The 23,457-nt window shown below is 37.5% G+C and overlaps 8 protein-coding genes across 8 annotated transcripts; 4 read left to right on the forward strand and 4 right to left on the reverse strand.

Annotated features, from left to right (window-relative positions):
* Positions 1-35: 35 nt before the first annotated feature.
* On the forward strand, positions 36-7,763 carry BEWA_031950 (hypothetical protein; the record flags this gene model as incomplete). Its single annotated transcript, XM_004829951.1, has 1 exon — positions 36-7,763. One exon carries the CDS (start codon positions 36-38, stop codon positions 7,761-7,763), a length of 7,728 nt encoding a protein of 2,575 aa, XP_004830008.1.
* Positions 7,764-7,785: 22 nt separating this feature from the next.
* On the reverse strand, positions 7,786-9,380 carry BEWA_031960 (dihydrolipoamide acetyltransferase component of pyruvate dehydrogenase, putative). The gene is made up of 6 exons (XM_004829952.1): positions 9,060-9,380; positions 8,834-9,022; positions 8,594-8,802; positions 8,336-8,558; positions 8,024-8,299; positions 7,786-7,989 (listed from the first exon to the last, which is right to left on the reverse strand). Exons 1-6 carry the CDS (start codon positions 9,223-9,225, stop codon positions 7,814-7,816), a joined length of 1,239 nt encoding a protein of 412 aa, XP_004830009.1. The 5' UTR covers positions 9,226-9,380; the 3' UTR covers positions 7,786-7,813.
* A 499-nt stretch (positions 9,381-9,879) lies between these two features.
* BEWA_031970 (hypothetical protein) lies at positions 9,880-10,581 on the forward strand (the record flags this gene model as incomplete). Its single annotated transcript, XM_004829953.1, has 1 exon — positions 9,880-10,581. The coding sequence occupies one exon, from the start codon at positions 9,880-9,882 to the stop codon at positions 10,579-10,581; it is 702 nt and encodes a 233-aa protein (XP_004830010.1).
* Positions 10,582-10,604: 23 nt separating this feature from the next.
* BEWA_031980 (hypothetical protein) lies at positions 10,605-16,271 on the reverse strand (the record flags this gene model as incomplete). The annotated part of the gene is made up of 1 exon (XM_004829954.1): positions 10,605-16,271. One exon carries the CDS (start codon positions 16,269-16,271, stop codon positions 10,605-10,607), a length of 5,667 nt encoding a protein of 1,888 aa, XP_004830011.1.
* A 1,537-nt stretch (positions 16,272-17,808) lies between these two features.
* On the forward strand, positions 17,809-19,438 carry BEWA_031990 (hypothetical protein; the record flags this gene model as incomplete). The annotated part of the gene is made up of 3 exons (XM_004829955.1): positions 17,809-19,280; positions 19,314-19,374; positions 19,409-19,438. The coding sequence occupies 3 exons, from the start codon at positions 17,809-17,811 to the stop codon at positions 19,436-19,438; spliced, it is 1,563 nt and encodes a 520-aa protein (XP_004830012.1).
* A 273-nt stretch (positions 19,439-19,711) lies between these two features.
* Positions 19,712-20,924, forward strand: BEWA_032000 (hypothetical protein; the record flags this gene model as incomplete). The annotated part of the gene is made up of 8 exons (XM_004829956.1): positions 19,712-19,968; positions 20,023-20,104; positions 20,138-20,407; positions 20,442-20,525; positions 20,559-20,642; positions 20,676-20,753; positions 20,787-20,865; positions 20,899-20,924. Exons 1-8 carry the CDS (start codon positions 19,943-19,945, stop codon positions 20,922-20,924), a joined length of 729 nt encoding a protein of 242 aa, XP_004830013.1. The 5' UTR covers positions 19,712-19,942.
* Positions 20,925-20,935: 11 nt separating this feature from the next.
* BEWA_032010 (hypothetical protein) lies at positions 20,936-22,524 on the reverse strand (the record flags this gene model as incomplete). The annotated part of the gene is made up of 8 exons (XM_004829957.1): positions 20,936-21,055; positions 21,088-21,278; positions 21,311-21,606; positions 21,642-21,827; positions 21,862-22,017; positions 22,051-22,151; positions 22,186-22,253; positions 22,290-22,524. The coding sequence occupies 8 exons, from the start codon at positions 22,522-22,524 to the stop codon at positions 20,936-20,938; spliced, it is 1,353 nt and encodes a 450-aa protein (XP_004830014.1).
* Positions 22,525-22,801: 277 nt separating this feature from the next.
* Positions 22,802-23,076, reverse strand: BEWA_032020 (hypothetical protein; the record flags this gene model as incomplete). Its single annotated transcript, XM_004829958.1, has 2 exons — positions 22,802-22,958; positions 22,994-23,076. 2 exons carry the CDS (start codon positions 23,074-23,076, stop codon positions 22,802-22,804), a joined length of 240 nt encoding a protein of 79 aa, XP_004830015.1.
* Positions 23,077-23,457: the final 381 nt, after the last annotated feature.

Here is a 23,457-nt window from a genome sequence, read left to right on the forward strand (position 1 = left end):
GACCATCAGAATTATATCTCCTTTCAACTCAAACAATGGAAGGCCCCGATAAGGAATCCATACAAAAATACGACTCAAACGAGCACAGGAGTGAGGATTACGCCTCAGACTCTTCAAATAGGGGTTGCTCTGCTCAGGATTCGTATTATCAGGAAGATTCACAATGCCCGTGCTACATGTGTAACAGCGGCGCTGTAGATTCAAAATCAAGCTACTCAGATGATAATTCAACTAGTATAGAATTCGCAATTCGCTCCTTTTGGAGACTGGCAAAGACACAAAATGATATCGAGTCACCGATGGAAGGACACTGTAAAGGATTCCATTATAGGTTACTACTCCATCCAAGAGGAACAACTGGAACAGACAGCGAATCTAGTCATTTGTCCGTTTTTGTGGAAGCAGTTGTACAAGATTGGTATCCTGAATACTGGGTCTTTCCAAATGTTCGCTTTGAACTTACGGTAGTAAATTTTAAGGATCCAAAGCAATCTGTGACATCTTGGGCCCATTGGAGTTTTTCTAGTGATGCTACTTCAAGAGGTTGGCAGAAGATGATTTCCCACAGTAGATTAACAAAAGCTGCTGGGTTCATGGATGAAGATGGAACTGTTTTAGTTAAGGGAAAAGCAGAACCTCCATATCCGTTTTTATGGTCAAAGGCACCTATATACCATCCCTTAATGATGTGGGAATATATATCAGATCGTGCTCAAAGAGAAATATGTTCGGATGCACAGTCCGAGAAACATGCAAAATATAAATTGCCAAACTGTAATAGTTCAAGCTCAAATACAGCGCCTACTTTAGAAGAGAATTCCGCACCTTCTAAAAGGACAAACGCTCCACCTTATCCTCTTACGGAGAATGATATTTGCAAATGCGGCCATGGGTCATGTAATTCTCCCGGAAGTAAAACGGTTGATTACAAGACAATCTTGGACAAATTGTCACACGAAAGTTGTACTCCTTCCGATGATGCATCATCACAGGCCAAACAGGGTACCAAATCTTTGCCGGAAAACAAATCGAACGCAGTTTCTGATAATGCATTATTGAGATTTTTGGACTCTATAGTTCCAGCTTTACATCCTACTCTTGATTCTGATCTTGTTGCGTTGATGATTCATGTTTTGTATCATTTGAGAGAGTTCCGTAGGGCTGTTTTCATGTGGAACGCACAAGGTGAATACGAGAATACCTCCGATAATAGCATTGTTTTGGCTCTTCAAAAGACATTTGCATATATGCAACTGTATCCTTTGGCCGTTTCTTGCAGAACCTACAAACTTTCATCCATGGGAAATAGTAACATACCAAAATATTATGTTTATGAATTACTTCCAAAGGTTCCTAGCAACAAGAGACGTTTTTCTTCTGAAGATATGTTTGAAAACTTGAACGACACTTCTGTTCAAGATTCATCCCTGTATAATGGATATAGAAAATCGGTATATGATGAAGCAAGCTATGATGCAACTTCACACGAAGACGGATTAGGTTATATGGATCAACCAGACGAATCACACCAACCGTCTGGACGCATTAGCAACGCCAATCACAAACCAACAACACAGAGGTGTTGTGTTTTTGATGGTGGTCGATTTGAATGGGAAGTACCATCGTCAGCTTATCAGCGTAGCACAGATAATGACGACAAAGATAGACTTGTAGATGGCCCTTCTAGCGCTAATTTTGTGAACCAATGCCTTTCTAGCTATAGGTTAATCCCAGGAACGCTTAGCCATAGCATAGGTGAACGTCAGGATGTCTTTGGCAAGATATTACCTCCACCCCCCAATTTAAAGCATATTTTGAAGGCCATGCACATGACAGATTTACAAGTGTTAGAAGTACAGGACCAGCTGGTGAATATACACACGGAGCTGTTTACCATGCTTTTACGTGATCTTGCATCAGCTAAAAAGGTCTTGAAACAAAAGAGACTTCTTTCTGGCTCTGAGGGTGATAATCATGATAAAAATATTCCTTGGTTCTTAAGAGACCAAACTAATCTTGAAGCCACATGTAAGTCATTATTTTCTGGAAGCAGCGAAAGCGAAGGATTATTTCATAGTGCAAGCGTAAATGACATTTCAACGATTTACATCCGCTGTAAGCATTCTCATTCGTTACAAAAGGCTTTGGAATCTACCGCAAAGACTATGGCTAGGTATCCTGAGGTTCTGTTTTTCTATCTTTACCCAACAAAGAATGCTAAAAAGGGAGAATTGTTCGATGTGCCTCTGAGATTGGATGGTACGATACTATGTGAGACCAATAATATGAACCCATTTTCTGGTTATCAATACGACATTCAATCCAATAATGACAATGAAGATCCAACGGCTGCAAATAGCTCAGAGTATGCTGTAAATGCTGAAAATTTTGAAACGTATTCAGATGAAGAGGAAGATGACGCTCAAGATGAGGATGATGGTGAAGATAGCTTTGCTGATTTTACAGCAGAAGGTGCAAATAGCGATAAGGATAGAATACCCATAAAATGGTATTCTTTATACGCTCTAATTATAAGAGAGGGAGACATTAGATCAGAAGCATCTGGGAAAGGTGGAAGTACATTTAATTCTCTATTGTTAAGACCTGAAGAAGACGGTCCATGGTATAGAATGTGTGAAGGTCGTGTTGAAAAATTAAATACAAAAATGGAGTTTACAGAATGGAAGTGTCATCGCGACTTTTTTTGCTCTGCAGCAGTGTATATAGCTGAGGATTACATTGATATGTTACAGGTTGGTGAAGTTAATTTATCTGGAAATTTGAAGACTTGGAACCCAACTCTATATTATGAAACACTGGAAAAACTTGGTATAACTGAACAGGACATTTTAAATCCATCACCTCAGGATGCCAGTAGCACATGTGATGTGGAAAAATCTATGCCTAAGCCTGAAGATGAAGTGAATGAGGAACCAGAGTATGAAACAGAACAAAGGACATCTGATGATCAAATTACTGAATATATAAATGTTAGTCACTTTGGTATTGACAACCTCGTTTACAAGAGAAAAATAGGCCAAAGGCACCCAAGGCTATTGTCATGTTGTGATGTCCATGGCTATACACCTGCAATATTGGATGCATTGAATGAAAAGGAGCTACGAAACAAAACATTTAAAATGGCAACACAACGTGAAATTTCCAGACGTATAAATCGTTTAGAAACCATACGCCCATTTATCAGTTGGTTATTCAGCGCTTCCAAAGAAAATACTGCCTTACTTAATGGTATAATTCCTCCTATAGACGGAAAATCACTAGTAAACTTTTTACAAAGAAGAGAGCGTATTTTTGAGGAAGAGTTTCGCAATTTAGTTTCGGAAATATTTTTTAAGGAGGTTGGAGAACACTTGGCACTAAGCTCTATTTATAGGTGGAGCAACAATTCATGCTCCTGTGGGTGTAGGTGTAAGACTTGTGGTACAGGATCTCCTGCGTTATTGTTGACAGAGAATGGCAGATTTCCTGAGGAAGAGCTGAGAACACACCTGTCAGAACCTGCTACCATTTTATTTAGGAATATTCAAATACTAAGATGCCACCTGGAATATTTTTGCAAGGATTGTCGCAATTTAAATTTGCAGATGAAAGAGAACCAAAGATTATCTGAACTGCATGAATTCAAGGCTACTTCGGAGCGTTCAGCCCTTTTCTTAATAGAATGCATATGGGATGCATGTATCAGGTATACACTGGACTGTAGAACTATACTATTTTTGAAAGCAGCATCAGACAACCCACAAAGTTCCATTACAGACATTAGTTTAAGCCAGACATCTTCTCTAAGTCACCTTTCTGGAATTGGAGCGAAACAAACCGCATTGCATCCCCCGTTGGGTCAGTGTCGTGATTTGTTTGTTTTTGACGGAACGCAGTCAGGCAGTAGCGATTCATTAGAGGAAGAACTCACAAACTATTCAGACACTAAGTACGATTTAAATATAAATGTGGAGCTGGAAATAATGCACTACCTTTCAAACAAATACAAGTTACCAACGGTTAGTCGTATGAGAAACTTTTTGCGCAAACACCATGTTTTGGTATATGCTTTTATCAGACCTCACGAATTAGCCAGGTGTTATTTAGAGAAAAAGTATCTCGGATGTAACATAAAGGATGAATTGAAGGACGCTGGATTTGAGATTACATGGAACGAGGACGCCTTTGCTCAGCGCGCCACCCTTGAATCATTATCAGAAGATGAAAAGATACGGTATGGAATAGGGTCTGGTCTGAATGACCCATTTAAGACAATTGGTAATCATTTGTGCAATACATACGAAGAGTTGATCACAAAGATGCTTGTACACATGCAGGATGCGGAGAAAAATGCATATTCAAAAACGTTTGATTATGTTTATACTTGCGGGGATATTTCAAAAGTTGTCGAAGCTATACATATAGAATGCGCAAAAACCGTAAATGTTGATAGTAAAAGCCTAAAAATTGAGAATGACGAAGAAATTTGTACTTGTGAATCATTCTTGACTGAATGTAGGCTCTCGTCTCAGCATCACTCCTTCCTTCCAGAAGTTACATCTTCCATAGAGCACCTATCATGGGAAATGGCGGACTTGGGAAATATTTCAACTGATACATCACACGTACAAAATGATTATTCTAGCCTAGTTGAAGAATTTGCCGATTTTCATCTAGGTTCTGGGGACCAAAAGAGAAAGAAAAAACCCAAACTTCGCAAGCAATCTCTAGAAAAGGGAACCTGTATAATACCTCCTTTAGACATTAAGTTAAGAGAACTAAACATTAATCAGGAGGCTGCCTTCTTGGCCTGTCCTAATGTTTTCATAGATGTGGCCACTTTGGTTAAATATTCGTCTGCTAACAAAAAGAACAACACATCTTCCGATAAGCAAGGCAAATGGGGAGATTGTGTTAGCAATTTTGATGTAAATCAGCCATACGGATCTGATGCCAATGTTACAATAGGTTACACGTCCCTACTGAAGTTAGATAATGCAAACTATAGGGCTATTTGTAAGCAGACTAATTTTAATGAGAAGAGTGAGTCTGACATTTCTAAAGTAAAATATGCAGTTGAAATTGGTATAATAATTACACAAGATCTTTTTGGTTTAGAAGGATTTGCTTCAGAGGAAAAATTGAATCCGATAAGAAGGTTGATGGTTTATAATGAATATAAAGATGAAGTAACAGGAAAGACAGTACCTATGCGTGTTGAGCACCTTTACTGGGCTATGCGCCGTCTATTTCACCAACAGATTCCCCAAGATTTTGATGGAGCTTTTATTACTCCTACAAAAACAAAGAAGACAAAAACTACACCAAAGTCCATTTGTGGAAATGTTTGCACTTGTGATGAAAACGAATGTCAGACAAATCTAAGGTGGCGTCCAATGCCTCGTGATACGTTCATGCTTTATGCTCTTTGCCCAGATCCACACCCTGTTAGAAGAGGAAGGCGAAGGTTTGTTTACATGCAGCCAGAATCTGGGCTTGGCAACTACATTGATGTTGATAGAGCTTCAAACAATTACAAGAATCCAGATATTACCATTTTGGTTGTTGCCGCTCCAACATCTTTATACAATACCCTAATGCCATTTCCCTATCCTGAAGACTCAGAATATCCCTTGTTGCTATTTAAGTGGATGTGCTGTGATACAGTCGACTTGTTTTGTCTTGGAGCAATAGTGTGTGATTCTAAGAAACAACTTCAACAATATATTTTTGAATGGTTACTACCTTTGGTTAGAGAGCTAGGATATCTTCCTAAACTCGGTCAAAACGAAAAGGATGATATTGATCAATATCAAGTTTTGGAAGAATGTAGTATAAGGACTGTACAAAATGTTAGAAGATGGAGTTGTGCCATTAGGAAAATAAACAAACGTCCAGGAGACATTATAATCACTCAACTTAAGAGAAACGTGGATTCCCCCGCATCATTGAGATTTAAAGAAGCTGTCGCATTTATGCATAGTGTACGTGAATTATCTGAGTTAGAAGCTCTTGAATTACTACCTACACATGAGAATACTGATGAAAACTTGGATAATTGGATGAAACAGGATAACGCTAACGATGACAAACCCGATGAACTCGTTCAAAAGTTGGCAAAGAAAAAGAAGAGAAAATCTACAAAATCTGCAATACCATCAAACAAAAAGAGTACATTTTCAAAGTCCGTATATTCATCTGTTGAAGATAATGCAAAGGATGAGGTTTCGAATATATATCAACCTTCAACTGATGAGGTAAAAACCACCGAAGCAGAGGATGCTGTTGTGATAGCAGAGAAATCTCCAAGTTCTGACAGTGTAAACGTTTATAATATAGTAGAAGAAGCGTTGGAAGGAATTTTGAAAAGTAACGATTTTATAAGTTATCAAGATGCTTTGGGTAATGGTATATCTAATGTAAACTCCGACGACTTTGTTGAGAAACTTTTCTCAGGTGATCTATTTGGTGATGATGTTAGGAATTCTGTTTACCTTTACATACAACAGATTATGGTGGACGAAATGGAAGTTGAGTTTGAAGTGGATATGGAACTAACTACTGAAAATATTCCAATTCCTATATCTCCCAGACTTAGAGCTTGTGCTGATATAATTATAAGTTCTTTGAACGAACAAAAAGCTCGTGATGATGTTGAGAATATTTTGGATAACCTATATGAGCAAAATTCCTTTATAGCTTCTTGTATATTTTCCTATGCCCTGTGCTCTATAGGAAGCAACCGGCTTATGAACAAACATCTTGAAGGTTTTTCAAAGGGTGTCATTGCAAAATTAGTTGAACACTGTTCTACGCATTCTCATATTATATTTAAGGATGACGAAGATACTACTACCAAGGAACAGGACATTCTTTGCTACATCTTGTCAGTTCTAAACATTTTTTACGGTGAAAGCCAAGGTGTTGCAAACTTATTTAACAGGGGCCAACATGTCGTATTCATAATGAAACTAATTGCTGAACGAACAAAATCTCCCCAAAGCTTTCCAACACCCTTGGCCTCCCCAACTGCGCTCAAGCATGATGCATTTGAAAGATTTAATTCAAAGTCAAAGGTGGAACCAAAAAAATCTGATTATGTTCTGGATCTATTTAATAATTCCACCTTGTTTTTGTTTCACGAAGAATGTCTAGAGCAGTTGGAACGGTTAGTTTTGCAAGAGCTAAAGATATGGTGGTATCAAAGAGAGATTCTTTTGTCGAATATGAAACATGTTCTTTTGGGTATAACAAAGGGTGGAAAGATAACTCTTGTTAGCAAGGACAACGCTTACTATTTGGAGGGTCACGAGGACCAAGAGTCTTTGGACTTTTCCGATGTTCACTACCTACAACAGTGTTGCAAACGTTTTCCTGACGAGCTAGGAACTAGCCTTGATAACGGAAAGATATGCATTTTTGCAAATTACATCGGTAGTGATGTTGAATCAGAATCACTGGATGGTTTGAAGGATACACTTGAAAAATGTAAAAGAGGAAAGAAAAATATAAAACGCAGTATCCCGAACCAACCTATGCGCGCACATGAGACTATGCAACCATTTTCTAGTCTTTATGATATGGAAAGAGCAAGCAACCAAACCTCTTTGATTGTAATGTCTATGAAATATTCCAATTATCTCAAAAAAATTGATTCGCAAACGATTGGAAGTATTATCCAACATCATAGCAGATGTTCTATACAGAACATACCCCCTCCCCCGAGCATATTCCCACCTCAACCACATTATGTTGATAACTAGATGTATTTTTTAAAATCGCTTAATTGTTACAATTTGACATGAATTATATTTTACTTAATTAGCATTAGTGAGGGGTTTTCAATATATTTTTTGATTGAGTTCAAAAATGTGACAGCATCCCTTCCATCGATTAATCTATGATCATATGTGAGGGCAAGGTTCATCATTGGCCTAATTACGATTTCATCATTCTTCACTACACAGCGTTTTGTAATGGCATGCATACCTGTATGGAATGTTTGATGAATCGCTAGACTAACCCAAAATACAAGATTGTGGAGGATTTATGATTGGCGTGCTCAATAAACTTCCATAAACACCTCCATTTGATATGGTAAATGTTCCACCAGTCATGTCTTCGACAGTCAGTCCATTTTCTCTAGCCTTTTTAGCTACGTTCACCAAGGCAAGTTCGAGTTGTTCCCATGTTTTTCCTTCACAATTTCTAATTACAGGGACCAGCAAGCCAGTTGGTGTGGCAACCGCAACTGAAATATCTACATAGTTCTTTGTTACAATTTCTTTTCCTTCAATATCTGCACGAGTGTTATTCGCAAAGATGGTAAACATACAAGAATTCATAATTGGCATCTTTAATAGCGATAAAGTAGAGGCGCGCATAAAGGCGGAAACAAAACCTAGCTTGCAAGATACTTCTCCCGACTCATTTAGCTCCTTTCTCAAGTCCATAATTTTGCTCATATCACATTCATTGAATGTAGAGAGCATAACATTCTCAGTTTGGGCGTGCTTTAGGCGCTCTGCAATCCTCATGCGCATTCTGCTCATTGGAACCTAAACATTAATTGTCTGGACAGTGGACAATATACCCTAGTCTCTAGAGCTCCTTCTGAAACCACAACCTTTGGAGGTGATGGTGGACTAGGAGGTGTCTGAACTGGTTTGGATAAAGTCTTTTCTGGAGCAGGCGTAGGCTCAGCAACTTTGGGAGCTTCAACAGATTTTGCTTCAGTTTTAGCAGGTTTTTCTGCAGAAACGTCGAGATCAATAAATGGTTTTCCAACGAATATAGTGTCACCTAAAAACAGCTAAAAATCGTAGCTACATACCTTCATTTGAATATTGTTTCATGATAACACCAGCAGCCGGAGAGTTGACATCAACGGTCACCTTATCTGTTTCTACAATAGCCAATACTCCGTCTATATCCACATAATCACCGACATTTTTCTTCCAAGTTGCCAAAGTTCCTTCGCTAATGGAATCTCCGAGGGTAGGCACATTGATAACTCTGACATCTACGAGTTACATGGCTTACGCTGCGACAAAACAAACCTTTGGCAAACCCACGACTGCTGTGGAAGGCGGTGAAAACCTTTGTTTCACTCAAAAGAGGAATGAGCTTGGAGCGAGCCGCCAGAGCTGAGTACTGTCTAATGGAGTACTTTTGGGCAAAGCCTTGCAGTATCCCAGACGAAATTACACGAAACCTTGCCTTCATTGTATTATTTATGCTTCAAAAGTGCAATTCGGACCCAAAAATGTTACAAATTGCATACATGTGGGCCAGACAGAGTACGTGAAACAGTGAGATAAATACTATAGCATAAGGTACCATAGATAACAAGATATATACGATCCAGTTAGATATGGAATGGGCAAAGTCCGCTTTTAGGATGTGCAACCTGGACATATGGGGAAGTCTCGCGTCGACGTTTTTCGGATTAATTGCCATCTACTCTCCCTAATTTTCGCATTTTTGTAGCTCTTGGCTCAATATAGAATGAGTGTTGAAGTTGATTCTTCATCCATTTTCACGACCTCGTCTACCTCTGGCGGCATTTTCCAGACGATTCTCAGACTAGTTATTCACTTTTCGTTACTAAAATGTTTATCTGGATCTATAGCGTCGGTTATGACCATCTGAACTGAGGCTCCACCTTTCCAGTCGACTAATGCACATTTGACCCAAAACCCACGAAATGGGACATTTTCGTCCGTTTGTCGCTAGGATTATTTGTATATGTTTATGGGTGTCTGTATCTGAGTTTCCTGTGGAGGTCCCTACAATCGTTTGGCCAACTCACTACAAGCCAAACGGCCCGGCACTAGATAAAAGTTTATAATTTGAATATTATTAGGGATAGTAGTAAAAATGCTAAAGGCATTTCTGCTGCTTTCGTTTTACACTTCACTTGCCGTTGGTGGTCTTCTGCAGTCGAGTAGATTGCTACAGCGGCCTTCCTCCTCAAACTCATGTAAATATAATAACGATTCAGCAGTATATGAATATTTGTTCAGTTTAATAGGCTTGGAACAGCAACGCAACTCTACTTCTAAGTTCCTAGATGAAGATTCCCTTGGGATACCGAGAAACTTTTTATCATTCTTCTCAAACAAATTCTTTTCATCGAATTCCAGTGATGGAAGCGAGAGGAAACTGGAAAGAAGGATAGCTGAATGCACATTGACCAATGAAGATAAGGACGGTGTCACTGTTCGGACTCTCTACCTTCCCCTGAAGGACGCGGAAGAGTACGCTAAAAGGATAGAAAATGCAAAGGAAGGAACTCAGATAAGGAGGTTTTCCAATAAAACGGACGATGAATCTGAAGCAGATGCCAACATAAAGGTCGACTTCAAATGCAAAACAATTACGATAGACGATGATACTAAAAAGTGTTCAACATGTGTATATTCTGAAGTAATGGTCCCAAGGAGACACATGAGATTCGGTCACTTTGGACCCGCAACGATCCTCGAGTGTATAAACGGTTACGATAACAACCTAGGATCATCTGAAAGACCATACTTTGTTCAAGAAGTCCAAAACTACCACCCAATATGTCTAGCATAATCATGTATTAATTTGTAGATTATTTATTCAGTACAGATAGGACATGTTGTTGGTGCACATTCTTGGTGGAACGCGTGTTTACACCAAAATACCTTTACGGGGATCTCAGCTTGCAAATTTGTGCCAAATCCTCTCTTGATCCGTTGGTCCAATATTGTAAGAGCTGGAGACTTGTGTGCTTCAGAATCAGTTTTTGATGCCGAGTTTCTACGAGCAAAGGTAGATAATCTGTCATTATAAAGGTTTTTAACACTAATTGTTTGTTCTGGTAAACTAGGTTCATCCATTTTATTCTTTACACCATAAATTGGAACATTTACCACGACTCCAATCTTCTGTTCAAATGGTGTAATGTTATTTGCATGAGTAGTCTGCGATGTGCTACCTTTAAATCTAGATTTGCTACCCTGCTTTGTATGTTTTTTTTGACCATTACCCACCCCAGACATTATGGATGGTCCCAGCTCCTCTTTACAGACGGGACAAATTAGAGGTTTGTTTGTTCTGAGCATTCGGTTTGAGGTGCTTATCACAATTCCTCTATTACTAAACAGATACCCCTCTTTAAATTCATTATTAAGCGAATCTTTAGATATTGATACTGCATTATCAGCCATAAATGTTTGCATTATGTAGTCAGAGATTAAATTATGTAATGGCAAGCGAAAAAACACCAACAGCGAATCATACTCTATAATCTTTGTCAAGGTAACTCTGAAGTTTACAAATCTTAATATGCCCATTGTGAAAATCTTTTCAATGAGTGCACAAATTTTTTCTTTATGGAGATCTTCCAAATTTTCCTTGTAGCAAAAAATGGTAACTTCTAACACCGTAAACCAAAACCTTTCTACTGTTTCGTGTGAAAGTTGCATTTCGTGGTCTTTACAGAGATTGGAAGAAGTTTCTACTATGGAAAAACATAAATCTATATCCGCATTTATAGATCTGGTAAATGATTTCAATAGCCACACAGTAGCTTCTTCAATGTTCCCAGCACGTATTAAGAGATATATCACGGCATCCTCAATAGAATTTTCTTTGCAAACATTTAGACAATATGTAATGTTTAGAATCTTTTGAGTTTTCAAAAACTCACAAACATTTGATTTTTCGTACAAGCTGAGCAACTTTAAATATTTATCAAAGTAAGAGTTTGATAGATTATTCATCTCATCCGATATCGTATTCGATCTCAAAAACGAATCCAAAACCAACAGTTGAAGATCCGGAACATCAGAAAGAGTATTTAAGAGCATATCTGAAAACGTTTCCAAGTTGTCTTCGTTGAATATTTTCATAATATCCGTCAGAGAAAATAATTTAGCCAGGATACTTGTAACCCTTGACAAGTCCAAATTAATAAGCATAGGTAAATTATCCATTACAGCAATCACTACCTTCTTCCTGAAATTAACATCAGAAATAAGTAGTTGTGTCACATTTTCAGGAGAAAAACTGCTTCCAGTATCCATCTTCATATACTCTATCAATTTTTCTATATAAAGAAAAACAGAGGATGGTTCACCTGATGATCCATAATCTTTAAATATACTCTCAAATTTTGCAGAAACTTCGCAAAGAAGAAGTTTGATATTCTTAGTTTTTGCCATACAAGTAAAGTTTTTACATATTTCCATAATATTTATGAAATTCGAATCATCAGATAAATTCATATTGCGGTCAATAGTTGAATAAATAAAATAAATTGATCTCTGTATATACGATGTCAATAGCTCCAATGTATCTTCTGTTAAATACATTTTTAAAACTATATCACGCAAGTTTGTGCTTTCACCTTTCTTCTTTGAAAAAATATTATGATAGCTTCTATTGTTAAAAAAACCTTCAGTGTTTGTAAGTTCACTCGAAGAACATGATATATCATTAACTACAACTGCATTTTTATGATATTTATTAAGGTCTAGAAGTGAGTGTATAGCCAAAGTTTGAGTTCTGTGATCCAAAAAGAAATTTTCTGTAAAAATAGTCGTTCCGAGTATTAATATCGCCAACATCGTCTTTATGTTCCTTATAAACTCAATAGATTGATTTGAATCATCGACAGAAGATTCAAGTTTGTAAATACATGGTATGATATTGCTCAAAAAGAAGTTGAACGTTTCAATTTTTGAGCCTATAGTGGCTTCATTGGATTCAAAATATTCATCACAATTTATGAACAAATTTGCGAAACAAACAAATAGCAACCTAGGAGATAAGACCATCAGATTGTACATTATAAATGTATCATCAATAGTCCTAGGATCATAACCAAAACGCTCATTTCCGAAGTTTGAATAGTCGAATTTCACGTCTTTTAGTTGTGGAACACGAGTAGCATATACAAATTTTGAAGTTATAGGAAGTTCTACATTTACTTCTTGCGATGATGAAGATAATAAAAAAGAAATTATATTTCGATAATATTCTGTAGTGAGTTTAGTCTCCATGCCAGAATTTCCAAATGTCAAAAAAGTATTAAGGGTGAGAAACAAAACACGAATTATAAAGCGTTTTTCAGATGTTTCAAATGGAACAATATATAACAAAGGATTGTATTCAATAGTGTTAGACAAATCAATACTACTCGTTACTGAGGTATCAGGAGATAAAACCGTTGTACCTATAGATCTACATTTATCCAAAGCTTCAGAAATGTAAATGTTCATGAGTACAGAGATATCCTCAGCCATATCTGACTGGCAATACATTAGGGCATGCCACAAGTGATGTTTAGATAAACGGCACAATGCCTTATTTGCATCTATGAGGATTTTGTTTTTGAAACAAAAGAGCTGCATACTAACAAGATTGTTTGATAAAATGTTATATATTAGCAATATTGGATCAAGTTGATTATAGCCACTTAAACCACTAGATTTCCAAATATCTGAAGCTTCCTTTTGAGACAAGCACACAGTACTCCCTCCCAAGTTCATTTCATCCAGAAAAAGGATAAGATCTTCAGCATTTTCTATATCAATCATACATTTATCTACGATGTAATCCAACACATTGTCATAGGTATCGAGAATTGATTCTAGTACTTGTGAATCCAAGTGTGTTAAGTTCGCCCTATTTTGATAAAAATTCAAGAGAATAGACTTTACAAAGATATGTTCCAACTTTATTGTAGAAAAGCAGCGAAAAACCAACTTATTGAGAGGATCATAAAGTTGCAGCAATATACACCCATCAATCATGCTATTGCATAGAATTTTGATTTGGTTTTCTACATCTGTTTTTACCTTTACTTTCCAATTATGGTCTGATTCAGTTATATTTGTAATTTCATCAAGAGACAAATTTGGAGATAAAGATTGGGTATCATTCATAAATTTGACGAGCTTTATAATGTGAGCAGAAGCCTGATGGAGGGTATATAATAATAACTGACTAATATTAGTCTTAAATGCTGTAAAATCAAATAAACCTGGGATAATTTCTTCAGATAAAGCCACTATAATTGCTATAGCCTCCGAGAAAAGTTTAGATGCAACCAGTTCACCTATAACTTTAATCCAAGAATTTATTTCGATATTAAAAATTCCCAATGGTGTTGAAACCAAAAGAGAAATATTTTTCAAATCGAATGAAGCCTCTGCCTTCTTTCCCTGAAACAAATCTGCTACCAGATTCGCAAATTTTTTGTATCCCTTTGCTATCATTTTTACGGTCTTGGAGTGAACAGTAATATTCCCAACTATGTCATAGATCCAGTTTTCACCATATTTTTCCGTGTCTAAGCCCATGTTTATGCTAAGCTCATTTAGATCGACTGATCTGATAACGTCATAATATATCGGATTAGCAAGCAAATTTATTTGGACAATGTGCAAAACCTTGTCTACATCCATAATTGCGAACATAAGGCGTGTTACCATGTGAATGTACCGTATTTTTGAGGGAAAACTGAGGGTTCCAAGATTAGCACAATTGAGCAAAGGAGCATTTTTGGCATTTTGTGTCGTGCAAAGGATAAATCTCACCCTATTACCAACTGAAATAAGTAGCAGTGGGTTTACATTCCTTTTCCCATTGTTAAATATTAACCATGTAACACTTGGGATTACATTTATACCATCAATTGGCATAACCTTATTAAACAATTTGTCCAAAGATACAGTGAACAAAACCGATAGTTTTGGTCTTGATGATAGGATTATACAACTTTTAAGAGTTAAAATGGCGGAAACACCACCAACCGCAGTACCAGTTACAAATTTAGACTGCGGATTCGAAGATAAACAAACAATATCTAATATTCTATCCGAATCCGCGAGACGGTTGTTCAACGACTGCAAATGATTAACATTTAGACTATGGGACAAAACCGTTTTAGAGTATGTGAGAATTGCCACGGATTTTTTGTTACAACAAATGATCTCTTCGCATGAATCATCAAATGTGAATTTGGAAATCATAACTGCATTGTCAAAAACACGAGTCGAACACACTGCATGTGTGGTTGACTTTTTAAGACCACTAAAAGCAGATGAGACAGCATTTGCCATCATACCTAGACTCTTAGAATTAGATTGTTGATTAGGTACATCATCCTTTCTTAGATCATCTTCACCTTTGGTGGTCGAATAACTTTTGTCTAGCCAGGGTGTCTTAGAATTTTGTATGAGTTTAACGGTTCCATTACTATAACCGATTGTAGCCCAGTTTGTATTTGGTAAAATATCCAAAGAGGTTACAGAAACATCCTTTTGTGAATCAATCTCATACCAGGTGGCCGAGCAGGGTTTAGAATCAAAGGTTTCTTGTTCGTTATAAGAGCCAAATTGACGTTCCGCATTGTAGCTTGATAAATCAGTTATAAACACTGATCCGTGTGTTGTTCCAACAATTAGGGAATCTGTGCTGGAGGCTATGCATGAAATGATAATCTCCGACCCACTAGAATTTAGCCTATATACATTTTCTAGTGGAAACAAACCATATTCAAATATTTTCAATTCCTCAAGTGGTTTTGATAGCGTATGACGGAATTTAATTTCCAACTTATTCTTTGGACCATCTTCAAGTGTGGCACATGGTAACCCTAATGATTTCAGGAATACTTGCGAAATATTAGATACATCTTCATCTATCCCAATTTGTGGATCTGTTGTTGAATCATCTTTATTACTGACTGGCGTTGAACAAGAATTGAGTGATCCTATATTGTGAATAAAGTGTAATTTGTGGACGTTATCCCAGTCATGCAACTTCGTTTTAACTCCATATTTTACATAATCAAATAGCGGTCCACATGACTCACATAATTGATTTACAAGTGTCTCTGTATCTATATTGCATTGACATTTTTCCAGAGTCTCAGTATCAAAATCGGAGGATTCATCATTCTTATTTGTAACATTGTTTAACTCAACCTGCGGGGATTTTGGCGATAAAAGTACCTCTTTCGGTGAATTTGCGATAGAATTTCCCTTGATATCGTCTGTAATAGCATGAATCTCTTCTCCCAGTAAAGAAGTTGAAATATTGGCAGAGGTTGATTCAGTGTCTGTAATGCCCAGAGAATCAGAATCATCTGATGTCGTATCACTGAAAAAATCGTCTATGATCTGAGAATAATTTAGGCGTGTTTTTTTATTATCAGTTGTACTTGTGTTATCAGTTACTTCAACATCATCATCTGATACCTCAATTATATTCAGAACCTCCTCTAATTTCATAAATAAGAGGGTGAGTAAATCTTACATTTTAAGGGTTATAACAAGGAAATAGTAAGGATATGAGCATAAATTATCGAATATACGAGGTGTTGCGCCAGACAAGAACAAAACACATTACTTTACAATATTTGGTCATGAATTCTATGAAAATATAGCGAATCGACCTCATGTGTGTACAACTGAGGGTATAGCTGCGACATCGCTAAGGGGGACCCAATACAAATGTGTAACCGAGCAAAGGAACTGAAATTGTCTCATATTGATAGAATTTCTTCAGGATGGGAATGATTTCAAATATTTGACCCTATTTCCATATGTTACCGTGAGATATAAAAACTGGTCAAGTATCAAGATCAGTTTCTCCCTAGATATGACCTAGAGGAGTTTCCGAGTCGTCGGTCTGATTTTTATATGGAAATACATCCATTTTATGGCAAATTCCAGTGGATGTTACAGCGTGTTGTTTAGGTGTGTCTTCTTTTGGCTTTAAAATTGCGTACCAGGGCTATATTCGCTCCGATGTTACGCAACATCTCTACTTTTCATGTCTATAGTTTCATAGAACACATTTTTTGGCGGTTGTCACTGGAGTAGGTATGTACAGGAATGGCTATTTACACACTAGGTCTACTATAGCAAGCGATTTACGGAAATTAATCGTTTGAATAGTGGAAAACACGAATGATGCCATCGTTATAGCTTTGTGGCTCTCTAAAAGGCTCCAGCGAACTCTGTATTATGCCTCTCCTATTCCTCCAATCTTTGCTGTACTGCCATTTAATCTCTATAAAAAGTGTATCCATATATTCAACTAACATCGTCAGTAGATCTTTACACCGGTTTTGTTTAATGTGGCGAGTATCTTTATGATCATGGAAAGGAGGCGCAAATGACATGTACAACACGTACTTGCCTTTATCAATCCTTAAATAATATATCCGTTTGTTTAAATAGTGGATATAACATATGCATGCGTTCAAGTAGTAAAATTTTTGTTTATTAGACGACAAAAATTGCCTACTGTCTAAATAGGATGAGACATCTTTAATAGATGGGAGGGTATTTATACTCGTTAAACTAGCGATCCAAGGGAACTAAGCGGATTAAAACTGCTAATTAAGACATAGACAAAGTGGCCATTAAGGTTTTTTGGAGTTCAACAAGGCTGTTTTTGCATGTCCTCCCATGGAAATAGGACAGATGATATAAAACAAGTATAGACAAACGCAGTCTAGCACAGTCCCGTAAGGATATTAAAGACATTGTCAGTTTTAAAGATCATAAAATATAAAAATTTTGTTTTAATGCCTACTGATACAGTAGACTTCACGGTTTTTACTAGGAAGTTATTAGACAAACAACATCAGAGTTTGATAATAGCTTTTTAATGATTTAATATTGGCACCCATATGCCATACCTTTGAATTTCGTTTTAATAGGAAATAAATCCTAACCCGTGTTTTAATAAATCTTCGGATTTAATATTTGGAATATAAAAATTTAATGTAGCAACAATTCCCTTAGGATTACCACTTTAATGTCACCAAATATGCTATATTCTGACATGAAACAAAACAATGTTTGGCCGTACAATTATTCAAATGAGTCTAATACAGATAATAACGGTGGATTAACGTACAATATAGAACACGCCCAAGCAGATAACATCCAATCACAACTAGATCAATATGGCAGAGACGATCTATACTCAAATTTTGGCTCCAAAGCACCTAATACACATACAACTGATATTCTTCATGACACAATCACGCAGAATATCTACAACGATGGAACTAACTTAATTGCTGGTGAAGGGTACAACATTTATCCAAAGGATGATATTAATCATGATGCATGCAAAAATTTAGCCTCTAATACAAAATACGATTATGAGAATTGTGTTGAAGATGGAAAAAAAGATTTAAATAGGTCAAATTTTGAGGATGTGAACGATGGTAATGTGGGTATAGATCTGACTTCACACAACTACCAAGCAGACACACATATGCGGTGGAATGACAATTACCCGGTTGTAACACAAGAAAATACAGATTCAACATGCAGTTACATGGCTAATGAAGCACTGCCTTATTACGACAAGTCGACAAACGGCTTTCAACATGAATCAAACTTGGGGAAAGTGGACGCTTATATCAATAAAACATTTCAGAACCATTTCAATAATTATGCAACGGGGAACGATCAACGTGATAGCTTTAGGGAAAATATAAATTTAACGCAGTTGTTTAGTGTCCCTCAAAATAACTATCTGGCTTATGACCCTAATCCCCAGTATGTTTGGAACAACAATATTGGATTAGGACTGAATAGTCAGATTTCCGCATCTGATCCTTGGGGAAATTATTGTCTAGGTGCAACATACAATAATGAAAATGCTAATCATCAGCGCTCAGCACAGATAGGGGATTCTAACCGAGTAGACTTGTATGATATGGTGCATGATCCTTATTCAACTGGATATTTTGGTAATACGATGACACGTAAAAATTACTGCCACAGGAACCCTTATCCTAATCAGCACGATTATGCTTCAAGTGCAAATGGGATACCAGGTTCGCAAAATATGGCTCGTTGTGTAAATACTTCAGATATATACCCAGTTGTAGATTCCAATTCGCTCGGAGGTAATATAGATGAATTTGATTTTTACAACAAATATCAATCACAATACAATAACCAGGCTGGATTATCTCACGGATATTATAATAACCATGCTCAGAAACCCATGCAAAAATTTTCTCAAAAATCTATGAATTACAATGATACTAATGCTGTTAGAACCACTGGTGATGAGGCGTTGGAGAATGTATTGTACAGAGGTAACTTGAAGAAGATAGATTTGACAAACATTGATTTTATTGGAATGAGTGACAAACTTTGGCAGACCCTTAAGGGCGCAGGAATGTTTAAATTGGGTAACAAGGGACGAGCTATTCTTAAATCCAAGATTTCAAAATATCTAAAGATGCATCCTGAAATGCGAATGAGGTATGTTTACTCACGACACACAAAGGATTTCAGGGCTGGTTGCATTTCTGGAGTTAGAAGAGCAACTACTAGACAGTTGTTTCAACTGGCACAGGTTAGTTTATGTGTATGCCTCACACATTGTACAGATTTGTCAAATAACATCCCATTTAAAGTAGTATAAAGTGTTTCAAATGTATGCAAGTGCTAAATTGTTGGCAAATACAGCAGAAGAAGGTGGACCAGACAATGCCTCCCGGATTCCATAACTAATGTCGATATTGCCGACGTTAATTCGACATGAAATTTTTATCAATAAAAGGAGACGGCGGTGTGTATTGTTAGATTCTTAAAGTTCCTTTAAATCGTCACGTGCACCGATCCTCCTTCAAACACATCGAGGCAACTTTTTCTCCGTCCAGATCCACTTTGCAGCCATCATTACTGTTTTCACTTTAAAGAAAACTAATTTATCACTTATAAAATTTGTGTTTTCCTCCTTGTGCCAAATACATTGTGTTTATGGCTACGGTTTGCTTTTAACTATAGTAAATGGACCAATTTGGCCAGTTACAAACTTAACGCAGTGCATCAGCATCTTTATTTACACTTAATGCAGTTTATACCAAAAATTTGCCGACTCTGTTTGCTACAGCTCATACTGTAGGAGGTAGACTGCCAGCATGGAGTTTAATTATCTGGAACGAATGTAAGTTACATTGCCCATTCAATATAAAGAGTTTGCCTATTCATTATTGTGCAGATGTGATGGTCCAGACCCTGTTACCGTCACGACGAAGGAGGAAGAAGATGTTACTGAAGTAGTGACCGAGCCAGCTCCACAGGTTTGCAGAGCGATGAGATAATATCGAGAGTAGATTCAACTGGACTGGAAAATAAGAGAAGGAAAAGGTAGAAGAGGTATCAGGATTATTAAACAAAATCCACCTGCAATAAAAAAAATACTAGAATCCGTCCCACTTGGGGAGGATGAGGATGTCATGTCTATTGTTGGTATTCCGAGGAAAAAGCGACCAGACTTACCGCCAATGATCTATGCCAGACTCTATGGAATTCCCGGCAAGAACATTTTTACCTATGAGCTTGACAAGCCAAAGCCACACCAACGTCTTGCAGAACACATTGGAGTGCGTTTACCTTGCAGTAATGCATACACCTTAGGCTGGGATGATTCCGTTACAAGGTACAAGCGCCCCAATTAAAGGTATTAGACGGATAAATAAGGCATTTAATGGATCTTTGGAGGTATGTTTGTATGAATACATACAATACACTTAGGATTCATTGTTGCCACAAATCAACTGTGTCGCGAATAAATGCGGCAAAGCCATTATTAACAAGGCTCACATATCGCAGCTAGACGTTAGTTGAACATAGTATGAATAAATGACATAGGATTCACTGGTGGCTAAAAGTTGTGAACGTCTGGTTCCTCAACCGCGCAGACACTTTGAAATTAAAGGCAACATTGGGGTATATTTTATTTAGATATAAAATGTAATTTAGGCAAATTTGGTTCCTCTATACAGTGTACGCAAATCCCAACGAAGACACTACTGTTTTGAGACTAGGTCGCTCCTTGAGGGTTTGTTGTCTTTAGTTTGATATAATCATGTAGCATTGCAAGACTCTGAGTCAGGTTAGGTTTTAAGATGCTATACAGAGTATAGCGCTTCCCAAATTGGTTTACATTCTATGCAACATCGTTTTTCATCTTCACTTATATATTCTGGTGTTTGATAGTGTGTTTCAGAAACGGTTGCAGTAGGTAAAATCTGTACAATGATATTGAGCCCAGTAAACGTACGTGTATTGGATATGGCACGTGTAATTGGCAAATTGTTTTAATCGCATCACAATCACAGGGTTTTAGTTGACTTGCACCCATGCTTTCCCCTAACTCCTTTTCTAGGTTCTTGGCAATAGAGACATGTTCTTTGGCTTCATCATCAATTGCAGAGTGAGGAACCTCACCCTTGTAAAGGTCAAGAGGCATATCTGTAAAATGATATTGAGCCTAGTGAACATACCTAATTTACTATCATATTTTGGACATGCTTCTGGATAAAGCTTGGATGCTTCATATGTGGTGTATTGAGGAGGTATTCTTGGATGGTTTACGAATAGGGAAAATGAGCAGAATGGAGGGACAGATACGTCTCCACCACAAGCACCGATTATATCATCGATCCAAAACCCAGGACATGCTACAAGAGTAGCCAAACATTGAACAAAGCAAATAGGAAACGTCTGGGTTACCTGTGCCGCTCCAGTTGCACACATTGGAAATAAACTTGCACAGTACATTCCTAGATATGCGGTTGCGCTGCAAAGTCTCTGAGATATGATTAGGAAACGTACCATATTTTATACTGCACATCGCTTGTTCTACCAACCTTTGCTGCATATTTGGCTGGAAAGGCCGAAATTATTCCATTCATTGTTGAATCTATAATATCTGCCACAACAAAATCTGTAGCTGATATAGGATATAATACAGAACCGATACAGTTTCGACCAGTTAGCATTGGTAAGCAAGGTAATGGCCTATGAAATTTCTATTTTCAGGAGTATGACATACGTTCCTAGAATAGAGGGAGGTACCACATCTACTACTATAGCAATTGCTGCCTGTATAATTCCCTTTACTTGATCAAAACTTTGCATTGCCATATTTGCGATGCCGGGTTGATTTGCCGAGGCGGGGGTTCTTACTGTTTTGAATAGATTAGCCATCCTGTTGGTATATTTTTGGCAAATTTAAAAGTACCATTTTGACAAGTCATAGCCGCTGCTTCTGTATGGACCTCCAGGAAATGGAATTTGCGATATTGACCCATTGACAGAGTCTGTCCAAGTGCCTCTGTCACACTGAAAAAACATTACACATTTACTATTAGCATACGTGAGGCTTATTAAACATTGGGTGGACCAATGCCTGCGTAAAGCGTTCCTTTGTTTTGCGATTCATTACTGAAAAGGGGATTTTTTGTGCATCCTGAAACTTACAGTTATCCAGAAACCACTTGTAGCCATTCACATCGAATGAGGTGGATACACGTTCAACAGCTTTGGACACAAGCTTCTTTTTCTCTTCATCCTTTTCAGAAAGTTCCGATCCTATTCTGTAGGAATCCACAAAGATGTCTTCCAATGTAACCTTTTGGGCACTAGCAGCTTGACTGGATGATAGTAATGCGATATTACAACATATTATCGCTATAAACAAGAGAATGTGTGACATTGCGATAATATTAAAAGAATCCACTTCATGTCTTGTGTGTAGTGTGAAAGGGAACATTCACAGCCGCAGTGTGGCAATTGTATACATTAAAGACCGCATTTCAACAGTCACAACGACTTCTAAACCAAAATGACTGGAAGGAAGGTCATTCATCCGAGGAGTTACACATGGGGCCGCAGTTTGGAGCTGAAAAGGCTGCTTAAAGTGACTAGACAGATAACAACAGATTAAAAGCTCATTATTGCTCTAGTATAGCATGATACATGGGAGAAACTACTTATTCCTCGGGCTTGACTTGGAACTTGTAGTAGCCGACATCTGGAGGACTCCAGAGGCCAAATGTCACCTTCTTTTTGGCGTCGTAGCTGAGAGCGGGGAAGAACATCCACAAACCTACAGCTCCGTACAAGACACTCCATGGAGCCAGACGTTTCCTGTAGAGTAGCGTAAAATCAGAGTAAAACCGTACCAGACTTGCATCCAACCGTATTGTCTCCTCAAATGATACTGCGATGTGGCCATCCACAACTTGGCGTAAACAGCCTTTGACATCTTTAGGACCTACAAGAGAAATGAGCTGGAACTTGGAGGTTGCAGTACATAGGGACGTCCAAAGACAGAGAAAAAGAGACACAAAAACTTACAAGGAAAATAATACCCAGAGAATATCAAACGATGGCAACGGATGGCCCAAATTTGTAAAAGACCTCAACTGGGTGACTGGCAGGTTATGATTGCCAGTTTAGGGAAATATCATACAAAATATTTACCAAAGTGCAAAGTAATCAAAGTGTTACTTTATGCATACTATGGCCCACGGGTAAAGTAGCTTTGGGAGCTGTGGCAGCGATCTCAAATGGGGAAGAGATCGTTCCGAATCACTTTTGCTTAATTTATGATTTTGTATAGTATACACCTGCTTAAAACACGCAC

Source organism: Theileria equi, chromosome 1 (genome assembly GCF_000342415.1).
Source record: "Theileria equi strain WA chromosome 1, complete sequence".
Taxonomy (NCBI): domain Eukaryota; phylum Apicomplexa; class Aconoidasida; order Piroplasmida; family Theileriidae; genus Theileria; species Theileria equi.

Bases quoted from the DNA above. Each gene is read 5' to 3' on its own strand.
- BEWA_031960 (XM_004829952.1), bottom strand. From the start codon at position 9,225: ATGAAGGCAAGGTTTCGTGTAATTTCGTCTGGGATACTGCAAGGCTTT. The intron at 9,023-9,059 runs GTTTGTTTTGTC...TGTAACTCGTAG, and splicing joins CAGTCGTGGGTTTGCCAAAG to ATGTCAGAGTTATCAATGTG. The intron at 7,990-8,023 runs GTTAGTCTAGCG...CATTCCATACAG, and splicing joins TCCACAATCTTGTATTTTGG to GTATGCATGCCATTACAAAA.